We start from the raw sequence: 13,102 nt of genomic DNA, 5'->3' as shown, positions 1-13,102 counted from the left end.
GAGACACAAGATTTAATGTGGAAAACCCTTTCTAACATAGAAGGGGAAAAAACCACGGGCGCCAGCCAACAAAACTTCACTATATTGGGGAGTGTTTAGAAACGTCGTGGGTTATCTTATGATCTGATCAACCCTTACAAGATGTATATATAGACGGTGCCAACGATCCGTACCGTAATGCGGGGGGCTGCCGCCCCTCGCACCCCCCTTCGCAGGCGTCCCTGCAGGGCACGACGTATGGGTTAACTTCAGACTCCGCTACGCTTCGCCCCAAACCTACCGGCGACGGGCCTCGCTCCGCTCGTCAGAAGTTAACCTCTCTTTAGTATATGAATTTGGATCACAATACAACACTCAAGGTAGCGGCGCCGAAGAGGGGACTAAAAAAAAATCCGTTCTTCTCTTTCCTCAGTCTACCAACATTTCTGCGACTCTGCACCATCCAAAGACACCTTTTGTTTTCTTTCTATTCCCAGGTTTAAAAAAAAATCAAAAGAAGCCTCGATTAAATTTTCTCATCATTGGAGAAGCATGTATGTCAAAATGTTGCTTTCAAACCAAGTTCCGAAACACGACACAAAGAAGACTTGAATGCCCTGATTGTGTTTTAGTCTTGTGGGAACATCGTATGGGATTAGGATGGGGGCCCACGGACATCATCCGGGATCAGCACGCACGGCGACGAACCTGCACCGCTGCAGGGAGGGCAGCGACGCCGCCATGGTCACCTCCCTGATGCCGATGTTCCAGCCGCGGTCACTTCGCACTCCCGACAGTCCTTCTGATTCTGATCCAAGAGTGCGGTATATCCATCCATCGGCGGCGACTGACTATCGTTGCGCCAAATCCCCTATCGCCTCATGTAGGTCGGCATGTCATGCTCTGCATTTCATCCATTCCTTTCCAGTGAACACCCTGTAAAAATACATGTCATTCCATGAGCGCGGAACACTCCATACAACAGAAGTAGAAGCACATATTCAAAGCACCATACAACTAGCCACTGATTCAATGTTACTACTTAAAGATACAGAGAAACATTGCTGATACAGAGCTCTGCAAATCCAGAGATAATGCAACCCAAATGTCTTTCCTTTTTAAGTGGTGAAGGAAACAAGTGCTTCTTTTCAATTTGTGAGAGTGCTAAAAACATCTTCAGAGAAAATAAAACACATTCAGGGAGAGTGCTACAGAGGTGGCGATGTCTCATATGCTGTACACAAAGCTCAAACGAATGTACCGTAAACATGTAACCTTGCAGCGTATTAGTAACTACGGTGCAGCAGCTGAAACTATGTAGGAACGAAAAGAATCAGAAGATTTCATTAAAAATCACAATTCCAGGAAGTTATACTCATATACATTTGTTTATGAGTGGTGTTTGCCGATATCGTTGGATGCATTATGAACATAACTTATTAGTATTTTTTTTCTTTATAATGCACATGCTACACTACTTTGAATATAACTAGCTGGCGACATGGATGTTCTCCGTCTGAACCACAGTAGGAGTAGATACAATCTAACAAACACTAAAACTGTTTTTGCCAACATAACAGATGCTATCCAACGAGGGGAAATCTTCAAAAGAACGCAGGGGAGGGGGTGCGGGGCTGATTTTACTTTCAAACAGGGTACATGCATATGTGTTGCAATTGATGACCCCTGCTGTTATTGCCCATGTCAAAGAAGAAAGGTCGGTTGACTAGCTTTGCTATTGTGGCTAGCTAAAAGAAGGTCATCAAAGAAAGAAGATGCAGTGTTACCTGTCACGAGATGAGGATACTTGGTATATGACTGATCTTGAACCAATCCTTGCCTGTCTCTTTTCTGCAATTTTCAGCCAGTGCAGAGCTACAACCACTGACAATCAACTCTTCCAGTGCAGTCAAGCATCGCAAACCTTCTGGTAACGAGACCAACTTTTGGCAGCAGCTTATCTCCAGAGATTCAAGTGCTATGAGATCACCTAGCCATTCTGGAAGGACTTCCAAATCAGCGCAATTGTCAATCTTCAGCTTACGAAGCATGCTAAGGTACCTGATGGCCTGTGGCAAAACATGTAGGCTTTCGCAGTACTTGATAGTTAGATCCTCAAGTTTTGGCCTGTGCTGAAGTAAATTCCAATCATTTGATGATGCATGGCAATTTGTAATCCACAGTCTCCTAAGAAGTGACGCAAATTTTGAAGATGATGGACCGAACATCCTACCAACTGATAACATCTCACTGCTGTTAGATAGTGACAGATCGGATATAGCATCTGGGAGGCATGGATTCGGCCTCATCTTTGGACATCCACTAGCAGTGACAGTTTTAAGAACTGGAAACATGAATATTTCATGTTGACTCTCGTTACTATCCATTGCCAATGAAGTTGGCCAGATCTCTAGCTCAGGCATGTCTTCAAAATGGAGTTCCTTCAGTGACTGGTATAGTGTGTTTTTCTGTCCTGCTGTAAGTATTTCAGAACTCATGTTACGGACACTGCTCATGTGGCGGAGCTCAAGAGACTGGAGGTAGGGAATATGGCCAAGAGGTGGGACACATATGCAGTTAGGGATGTTTCCTAAACTGAGGGAGGTAATATTTGGAAGCCAGGACTCCATGCTCTTCATCATCCAGCTGGGAAATTTAGTGCCCATGTAGCCACATATTTCAAGGACCTCAAGGTTTTCAGGAGGCATTAGAACTTCAAGAAATGTTTCAACATTCTTCAGATCATCAGAAGAACATGAACTGGTCCATGACACACTCAAGGTGCCTAGTTTCCTCTTGTTCCTCAAGTTTGCTCTGTTGGCATCGTTTGTCAAATTCTTCTTCTGTGAGCAGCACTCAATTTTAAGAAAGCCAGTCAGAAGATTTAGGTCTTTTAGCTCCGCAATGCTGCTGCATGTGTCACCTATAATGAGCAGCGATAATGTTTCAAGTTTAGTCCATTTCCCAAATCCACCAGGCAGTCTCTCCAAAGATCCACACTGGTCATTTTTTAGGTGCTTCAGATTGGTGATGGTAGTCATGCCGTCAGGTAGCTTGGCAAGATCCTCACAGCCAACAAGGCTCAAACTCTCCAACATCATGAGGCCAGACATAGACTCAGGTAGCTTACGAAGACTCCAGCACTGGAACAAAATAAGCTCCTTCAAACTATGAAGATTCCCAATTGATTCAGGCAATTCTTCCAGACCGATATTCCATGAGAGATCTAATGTCTGCAAGATTGGCAGGTGACTGGTTGCTATGGGCAATGCCAAACTGCGTGCATGGTGTGATATAATGAGAGTTTGAAGCTCTAGAAGGCCACCAATGGATCCAGGTAATTCTGATAAATTGCTACAGTGAGACATATCCAGAGTTTGCAGCCTCGTAATGCAGCCTATTGAGTTCGGGATTGCCTCAAGATCACTGCATTGCGATAAATTCAGGTGCAACAAATTTGAGAGATTCCCAATATTTTTGGGCAATGCTCGGAGAACTCCACACCGTGAAAGGTTCAAGAAATGCAAACTTTGCAGTCTGCATATAGTGTCAGGAAGAGTCTCAAGGATGACACACCCTTTGAAATTCAAGGCTTGCAATTTTTTTAGTTCACCGATGGAGTTGGGTAATGTCCATAGGAAACTACAAAATGACATGTTCAGATTTTGTAGGTTTTGAAGATGCCCTATGGAATCTGGTAAGGTTTGAAAGTGGCAAAATGACAGATTCAAGGTTTCTAGATTCTCAAGACTGCATATTGACATGGGAAGCACATATAGATTAACACAATTCGACAAATGAAGTGTTTGCAGATTGTGGAGGTTACTGATGCAATTGGGCAGACTTCTGATAGGGGTTGAGGAGAGATCCAAGTACCTCAAGTGTTTCAATCTACCAACCGACTGCGGAAGCTCTGTAATTTGGCTGCCTCGCAAATCTAGTACTCGCAAGCACCTGAAGTAAAGAAGCAACTGGGTATCAAGAGCATAACTCCAGGAATGTAATGCACGAACTTTATGAAGCATGTTCCAAAGAACTTTAGGCACCCCCATGTCATCAGCCAATGATGCATAGTGGCATGCTTCAGTGCCCCCATTGGCATTCTTAGAGTTGATGATCTGGACTTCATCCCCGGCAACAGATTGAGCAAGGTCATGCACCAAGTCATGAATCTTGTACTTAATATTGCGATCTTCTTCTAATTCTTTCTTCGATAAATCGTGCTCCTGTACTTCTTGAAGGAATGAAATCCACAATAAGTGCTCAAAATAGTCGTTCGCTTGATCATAAACCGATTGGCAGCCATACTTTGCAGGTTCAATAAAGCCAAGAGCAATCCATTGCTGAATAAGCTTGTCCCTGTCAATCTCATGGTTTCTAGGAAATGATGCGCAATACGCAAAGCACTGCTTTAGACCAGGTGGCATTTGGTCATAGGTAAGCTTGAGAGACGGCAAGATTGTGTCTTCCTTATCCAGCTGCCATATCTCACTGTCCTTCACAGCTACCCATGATTCCTCATTCCTCTTGAACCGCAAAATGCTCCCAAGAGCCTTGGCTGCCAACGGCACACCACCGCATTTCCGGACAATCTCCTTCCCTACCTTGACCAACTTGGGATGCAAATCCTCCTCCCCTTCCTCAAAAGCCTTTCTCTTGAACAGCTCCCAACAATCATCATCGGAGAGGCCTTTGAGCGCGAATGGAGGCACAGTACGCACCATCATGCCGACCTTGCGGTTCCGTGTCGTCACGATGATCTTGCTGCCCCGCTTGCCATCCTTGAGGAGCAGCTTCAGCCTCTCCCACTCCTCCTGGTTCTCGCTCCACACATCGTCAAGAACCAGCAGGTACTTCTTCCCCGTGAACGTCTCCGACAAGAAATTTGCAATGGCTTCCAAGCTGCTCAGATCGCGCTTCAACTTGGTCGCGCTCACAATCGGCTGGATCAGCCTCCTGAGACTGAAATCAACGGACATGGAGACCCAAATCCGAAGGTCGAACACCTCGTCGTTGGCCCTCCGGTCGTTGAACACTAGCTGCGCGAGCGTCGTCTTGCCGAGGCCGCCGAAGCCGACGATGGGGATGACGGACACGTCCTCCTCGCTCGTCAAGTCAAGCACCAGCTTCATGAGCTTCTCCTTGTCCGCGGCCCTACCAACCGTCTTGGCCTCGTCGACCATCGAGATGGTCTCGCGCTTCGGGGGAGCAGCCGGATGCGCCGGTGGAGAAACATTGGGATTCAACCGGAGTCTGTCCCTTCCGGCGGCGACGGCATCCAGCTTGCGTCTCAGAGACCTCAGTCTGTGCGCCATGACGACGGTGTGCAGGATGCAGCAGTCGGCGGTGGAGCCGCAAGTCGGGTTGCCTCCGCGCCGGCGCCGGCGGGCGGCGCACAGGTCGGAGTGGCAAGCGTCTAGGAAGTCGTCGATTTCGTGGGCGAGATCCTTGAGCCTCCGCAGCCAATCGCGGACGGCGCTGTCGCCGCCGCCGCGTGCCTCAGCGTCCGCGAGCACGCCCCGGATCGTGCCGAATTCGTGCTCCATGGCCTTCAGGTCGGACCTGAAGCTCCTCAGGAGCACAAGCTCGCCCCAAATCGAGGACCCGAATTTGGCTAGCACCGCCTTCACGATGGTTGAAGCGAGAACCACCTCCGCCATTGTGGATGATTGTGGATGGATCTCTCTCACTCCCGCTCGCTCTCTAGTGCACAAACAGTTGACAAACTGAACCGAACCACCGCAGTGCCGGTCAAATATACCTTTCTCTATAAAAAAAAAGCTACTCTACAATCTTGATGCATAAACATCAAGTCAAACATAAGAAAACTCATAGAAGCTACGTTGCGTTTGTCACGATCTCAGTGCACCTGTCCATGATGTGAATAGTTCCCACTGTTTTTATATTCTACAATCTTGATGCATAAACATCAAGTTAAACATAAGAAAACTCATAGAAGCTACGTTGCGCTTGTCACGATCTCAGTGCACATGTCCATGATATGAATAGCTCCCACTGTTTTTTGATATTCTACAATCTTGATGCATAAACATCAAGTCAAACATAAGAAAACTCATAGAAGCTACGTTGCCTTTGTCACGATCTCAGTGCACCTGTCCATGATGTGAATAGTTCCCACTGTTTTTGATATTCTACAATCTTGATGCTGTTAAACACAAGAAAACTCATAGAAGCTACGTTGCGCTTGTCACGATCTCAGTGCACCTGTCCATGATGTGAATAGCTCCCACTGTTTTTTGATATTCTACAATCTTGATGCATAAACATCAAGTCAAACATAAGAAAACTCATATAAGCTACGTTGTGTTTGTCACGATCTCAGTGCACCTGTCCATGATGTGAATAGCTCCCACTGTTTTTTGATATTTATTAATTATCATAGTTCCGCCGGTAATGTAAGAATGTACCATATGTTTAGAGTTTGCTGGATTGGAAAGTATTCGGTCGTGCGCACCAATGATTTTATTTGAATCGTTTGGTTCTAGAGGATGCATAGTGGCATGCTGCGCCCATTCGCATTCTTAGAGTTGATGATCTGGACTTCATCCCCAGCAACAGATTGAGCAAGGTCATGCACCAAGTCATGAATCTTGTGTTGAATGTAGATGGGCTGCAGTCCAGTAAGGCAGCCCATGTAGTCTACAATTCCTGAAATCTCAAGGCACATCACGTTGGCAGCTTGGGACAGCCTTGGGGGACAAAGTTTATTCCCACATTGCTAGTTGGGAGAGAGTTGGAGTGGTATATAAGGGCTACTGTTCTACTCCTTCCAAGTGAGTGAGAATAGAGAGAGCCCTCGCGCACTCCTCCTCCTCCGCCCGCCCCGCCTCGCCTCGTCACGCACGCACGTTTCGTGACTCGAGTTCGAGACATACTCAAGGAAGCCTAAAATTTTTCTTAGTGCACCAACTGTGTTGGGTAGGTGTCGGCCTGCATGTGCATGCTCGCCGTGTGTCCCTGGCTTCCTACGGTTCGGGGCGGCTCTCCTCCCAGGCTATACAAGGAGACTGATCAGATCTGGAGAACAGTGCTCTTAGTTCTCTCTCGCGAAGTTCCTTTTGATGCGCTACTCTCTAGTCTTCCCCATCCCGGCGACTGCGTGCACGGCCGTCCGGGAGAGCAGGCCTACGAAACCCCGTCCGTTGAGATCCTGCACCGGGAGACGAGCGATAAGGTTTTTGGGGAGCGTCTTGGCGCGACTGCTCGCTGCTGTTCGTCTTCTTCTTCGACGGTTCGGCTGCTTCATCGACAGATCCGACTACACCATGGGCGACATCAACAACTCCCATGGTGGTGGTGGTGCTGCTGCTGCTGGTGCGACCTTCCCGGTCGCGATGTACGTGTTTTTCCTCTCCCACGTTGCACTGCTACTTGTTCCATGTTCAGATCTGATGCATGTGCTTAGTCTGATGTGTGTGGTTAAGTATGCTTGTGCATCTGTAATGTTGCTTTCGGTAATTAAACTCACACGGAAATTGCCTAATAATCCAACAATCCAAAAACCTTATTTGCTTAGGCAATTTTCACCGTCTGGTTTTGCCGCTGCGCTCAAACCGAGCCCGTTTACGGGTTCTCATTTCAAGAGATGGCAGAGTAAGACCCTCTTGTGGCTCACTTCTATGGGCGTGCACCGGGTTGCGGAAGGTACTCCCAGAGGTCCGCTTACTCCTGACGAGGATAAAGCGTTCGGGGATGCCACCGTAATCTTTGTGGGTGTCGTCATAAGTGTGCTTGGAGACAAGTTGGTTGATGCTTATCTGCACATTCGAAATGGGAAGGAACTGTGGGATGCACTGGACGCTAAGTTTGGTGTTGCCGATGCCGGAGGTGAACTGTATGCTATGGAGCAGTTCAATGACTACAGAATGGTTGAGAACCGATACGTAGTAGAACAAGCTCATGAGATACAGATCATGGCAAAGGAACTTGAGCTTCTCAAGTGTGTGCTACCGGACAAGTTTGTCGCGGGATGCATTGTCGCTAAGCTTCCCCCTTCATGGAGGAACTTTGCCACTTCCCTGAAACATCAGAGGCATGAGTTTTCTGTTGAGAATATCATGGGCTCTCTGGATGTTGAGGAGAAGGCGAGGGCAAAAGACAAACACACTGGAGGAACCGAGGGACGTTCTGCTGCCAATATGGTGCAGAAAAATGCCCACAAGTCCAAGGGAAAGAACAAGGGAGTCTCCCAGACTACCAACTTCAAGAAGAAGGGGAAAACGGAGAAGAAAGATCCTTGCTGGGTGTGTGGCGAGACGGGCCATTGGGCCAATCATTGTCCACAACGCAAAGGAAAGAAATGTCAGGCTGGACAGAACTCAAATTCTGTCAGCATGGTCATTGGCAACACAGAGGAAGGAACTACGGTGGTATGGTAATATATTACCTCATTGTTCTTTCGGTGTTTCAGCCCACGGAATGGTGGGTTGATACAGGTGCTAATGTTCATGTGTGTGCTGACATCTCCATGTTTACCTCTTATCAGGCCCGAGGTTCCTTAGTAATGATGGGGAATGGGTTACATGCTACTGTTCGTGGTGTTGCCACGGTAGATCTGAAGTTTACTTCGGGAAAGATCGTGCAACTAAAGAACGTGCTGCATGTCCCTTCTATCAAGAAGAATCTCGTTAGTGGCTCCCGTCTTATGAAAGATGGGTTTAAGTTGGTATTTGAGTCCAATAAAGTTGTACTGTCCAAGTATGGAACTTTCGTTGGAAAGGGCTATGAATGTGAGGGAATGTTTCGCTTCTCTCTAGAAGACTTCTGTGATAATGTTGTGAACCATGTAAGCACTAGTGTTAATGAAACTAATGTTTGGCATTCACGACTTTGTAATTTTAATTTCGGTTGTATGACGCGGCTTGCTGATATGAGTTTAATTCCGAAATTCACCTTTGTCAAAGGCTCTAAGTGCCATGCTTGTGTGCAAGCAAAGCAGCCTCGCAAGCCTCATAAGCCTCCGAAGGAAAGAAACTTGGCACCACTCGAGCTCGTACATTCAGATATATGTGAGATGAATGGTGAGTTGACAAGAGGTGGAAAGAAATATTTCATGACTTTGATTGATGATTACACTAGGTACTGTTATGTGTATCTACTGAAAACTAAAGTTGAGGCTCTTGATTTATTTAAAATCTATAAGGCTGAAGTTGAGAATCAACTTGAAAGAAAGATAAAAAGGGTTTGGTCCGATCGTGGTGGAGAGTACTTTTCTAATGAGTTCAATTTATTACGTGCGGAACATGGTATAATCCATGAGAGGACGCCTCCCAATTCCCCACAATCCAATGGGATTGCGGAAAGGAAGAACCGTACTCTAACAGATTTGGTTAACGTCATGTTAGATGTTTCGGGTTTATCCAAGGAATGGTGGTGGGAGGCTATATTGACTTCGTGTCATGTCCTAAACCCTGTTCCAATCAAGAATAAAGAGATTACCCCTTATGAGGAATGGGAAAAGAAAAGACCAATACTCTCCTACCTACGAACTTGGGGCTGTTTGGCAAAAGTGAATTTGCCAATCACCAAAAAGCGAAAGCTTGGACCAAAAACCGTGGACTGTGTCTTTCTTGGCTATGGTGACCATAGCATTGCTTATAGATTTCTTGTGGTGAAATCTGGAGTGGACGACATGAATGTTGGCACCATCTTTGAATCAAGATATGCTACATTCTTTGAGGATATATTTCCTATGAGAGATATGCATGGCATGTCTAGTTGGGAATCTGATCCAATACATGAAACTCCTATGGAGTCCGATGAAGAATCCGATGATGAGAGTTCAGATTCTGATGAAGATGACAATGAAGCTCCCACAAGGAGTAAGAGACAAAGGACTCGCAAAGTCTTTTGGTAATGATTTCATTGTGTATCTTGTGGATGATACTCCCACTACCATTTCGTAAGCTCTCGTATCTCCCGATGCGGACTCACCGGAAGGAAGCGGTTCAAAGCGAGATGGATTCCATCTTGGATAATGGAACGTGGGAGTTAACTGAGCATCCTTATGGGTGCAAACCTGTAGGATGTAAATGGGTATTTAAGAAGAAGCTTCGAGCTGATGGTACTATTGAGAAGTACAAAGCTCGGCTTGTAGCCAAAGGCTATACCCAAAAGGAAGGCGAAGATTTCTTCGATACTTACTCACTCGTGGCGAGATTGACCACCATTCGAGTACTACCGCCATTGGCTGCCTCACACAGTCTTCTCGTTCATTAAATGGACGTTAAGACGGCTTTCCTAAATGGAGAGTTGGACGAGGAAATTTACATGGAACAGCCTGATGGTTTTGTACTACAAGGTCAAGAAGGAAAGGTGTGTAAATTAAAGAAATCTTTGTATGGTCTAAAACAAGCACCCAAACAATGGCATGAGAAGTTTGAAAGAACTTTGACATCTGTGGGCTTTGTTGTTAATGAAGCCGACAAATGTCTGTACTACCGCCATGGTGGGGGTGAGGGAGTTGTCCTATGCTTGTATGTGGATGACATACTAATTCTTGGGACAAGTCTCAAAGTGATTGAGGAGGTAAAAACCTTCTTATCTCAGTGCTTCGAGATGAAAGATCTTGGAGAAGCTGATGTTCTATTGAACATCAAGTTATTGAGAGATGAGAATAATGGGATTACACTTGTGCAATCTCATTATGTTGAGAAGGTGTTGAGCAGATTTGGCTATGCTGATTGCAAATCTTCTCTCACACCTTATGATCCTAGTGTCTTGCTTCGAAAGAATGAAAAGGCAACTAGAGATCAATTAAGATACTCTCAAATAATTGGTTCACTCATGTATTTAGCTTGCACTACGAGGCCTGATATCTCGTTTGCTGTATGCAAACTTAGCCGGTTTGTGGCCAACCCGGGAGATGATCATTGGCATGCTCTTGGGAGAGTGATGCACTATCTAAAGGGAACCATGAGTTATGGGATTCATTATACCGGGTATCCAAGAGGACTTGAAGGGTATAGTGATTCCAATTGGATTTTTGATGCTAAAATGAAAGCCACAAGTGGATATGTTTTCACTCTTGGTGGTGGCGCTGTTTCCTCGAAGTCTTGCAAGCAGACCATCTTAACGAGGTCAACTATGGAAGCAGAACTCACAGCATTAGATACAGCTATTGTCGAAGCATAATGGCTTCGTGAGCTCTTGATGGACTTGCCTATGGTTGAAAAACCAATACCGGCCATCCTCAGGAACTGTGATAATCAAACTGTGATTATCAAAGTGAAAAGTTCTAAGGATAATATGAAAAGTTCCAAACATATCAGGAGGAGACTGAAGTCTGTCAGTAAACTAAAGAACTCCGGAGTGATAGCATTGGATTATGTCCAAAGTGCTAAAAATATGGCAGATCCTTTCAAAAAAGGACTATCAAGAAACATGATAGACCATGCATCGAGGGAGATGGGTTTGAGACCCACCTGAGTTGCCGAGGGGGTAACCCAACCTATGTAATCGGAAATTCCGTGAAGTAGGACCTGGGAAAACAAACCGGAGTAACTGAGTTGAGAGAAAATTTAATACTCCCACTCCGCTGCAGATGCAATTCTCTCATAGCTACTGTAAGGCGGAGTTGACAATGTCTTAATGTGTTCCGAGCGGCTCTTGATGAGCGAAGACGCCGTCCTACGGGGCGATCTTTTGAAGAACACACCTATATGAGTGACACTACTGGTCATAGTGTGGGAGATTTGGGTGAATCTCTAGTAAGCTCATGAAGGGCCGAGGAGTATGACTTATAAGCTCCACCCGAGGGGAAGGCTATGGTAGCCTAGTACCGTGCCGGCATTGAGCGAAACTTGCTGCACAAAGACTGACAATTCAAGGCATAGTCCATTGTTCAGTTATAGTTAAGCGTAGCACCTTGCCTAGGTGGAAGTTCAACTTAACAGTCTCCACTGAAGTGCGGGTATATTAAACGAGTGAATGGAACTAATGTGTCATCCGATGTGCATATGAGATCTGGTGGGGGATTGTTGAATGTAGATGGGCTGCAGCCCGATAAGGCAGCCCATGTAGTCTACAATTCCTGAAATCTCAAGGCCCATCACGTTGGCAGCTTGGGACAGCCTTGGGGGACAAAGTTTAGTCCCACATTGCTAGTTGGAAAAGAGTTGGAGTGGTATATAAGGGCTGCTGTTCTACTCCTTCCAAGTGAGTGAGAATAGAGAGAGCCCTCGCGCACTCCTCCTCCTCCGCCCGCCCCGCCTCGCCTCGTCACGCACGCACGCACGTCGCATTTCGTGACTCAAGTTCGAGTTCGAGACACACTCAAGGAAGCCTAAATTTTTGCTTGGTGCACCAACTGTGTTGGGTACGTGTCGGCCTGCATGTGCATGCTCGCCGCGTGTACCTGGCTTCCTACGCGTGGCAACGCGGTTCGGGGCGGCTCTCCTCCCACGCTATACAAGGAGACTAATCAGATCTGGAGAACATTGCTCTTAGATCTCTCTCGCGAAGTTCCTTTTGCTGCGCTACTCTCTAGTCTTCCCCATCCCGGCGACTGCGTGCACGGCCGTCCGGGAGAGCAGGCCTCCGAAACCCCGTCCGTTGAGATCCTGCACCGGGAGACGGGCGATAAGGTTTTTGGGGAGCGTCTCGACGCGGCTGCTCGCTGCTGTTCGTCTTCTTCTTCGATGGTTCAGCTGCTTCATCGACAGATCCGACTACACCATGGGCGACATCAACAACTCCCATGGTGGTGGTGGTGGTGGTGCTGGTGCGACCTTCCCGGTCGCGATGTACGTGTTTTTCCTCTCCCACATTGCGTTCCATGTTCAGATCTGATGCATGTGCTTAGTCTGATGTGTGTGGTTAAGTATGCTTGTGCATCTGTAATGTTGCTTTCGGTAATTAAACTCACACGGAAATTGCCTAATAATCCAACATCTTGTAGTTAATATTGCGATCTTCTTCTAATTCTTTCTTCGATAAATCGTGCTCCTGTACTTTAGCTTGTCCCTGTCAATCTCATGGTTTCTAGGAAATGATGCGCAATACGCGAAGCACTGCTTTAGACCAGGTGGCATTTGGTCATAGGTAAGCTTGAGAGACGGCAAGATTGTGTCTTCCCTATCCAGCTGCCATATCTCACTATCCT

At 46.5% G+C, this 13,102-nt stretch overlaps 1 protein-coding gene across 1 annotated transcript; it reads right to left on the bottom strand.

Moving 5' to 3' along the window:
• Positions 1 to 477: 477 nt before the first annotated feature.
• On the bottom strand, positions 478 to 5,312 carry LOC124667950 (putative disease resistance protein RGA4). The gene is made up of 2 exons (XM_047205172.1): positions 1,767 to 5,312; positions 478 to 915 (listed from the first exon to the last, which is right to left on the bottom strand). Exon 1 carries the CDS (start codon positions 5,292 to 5,294, stop codon positions 1,770 to 1,772), a length of 3,525 nt encoding a protein of 1,174 aa, XP_047061128.1. The 5' UTR covers positions 5,295 to 5,312; the 3' UTR covers positions 478 to 915; positions 1,767 to 1,769.
• Between the last annotated feature and the right edge of the window lie 7,790 nt (positions 5,313 to 13,102).

The sequence above is a fragment of the Lolium rigidum genome, chromosome 6 (assembly GCF_022539505.1).
Source record: "Lolium rigidum isolate FL_2022 chromosome 6, APGP_CSIRO_Lrig_0.1, whole genome shotgun sequence".
Classification (NCBI taxonomy): Eukaryota; Viridiplantae; Streptophyta; class Magnoliopsida; order Poales; family Poaceae; genus Lolium; species Lolium rigidum.
Note: the sequence above shows the minus strand (reverse complement) of the source record. Positions and strands in the feature narration are given on the sequence as shown.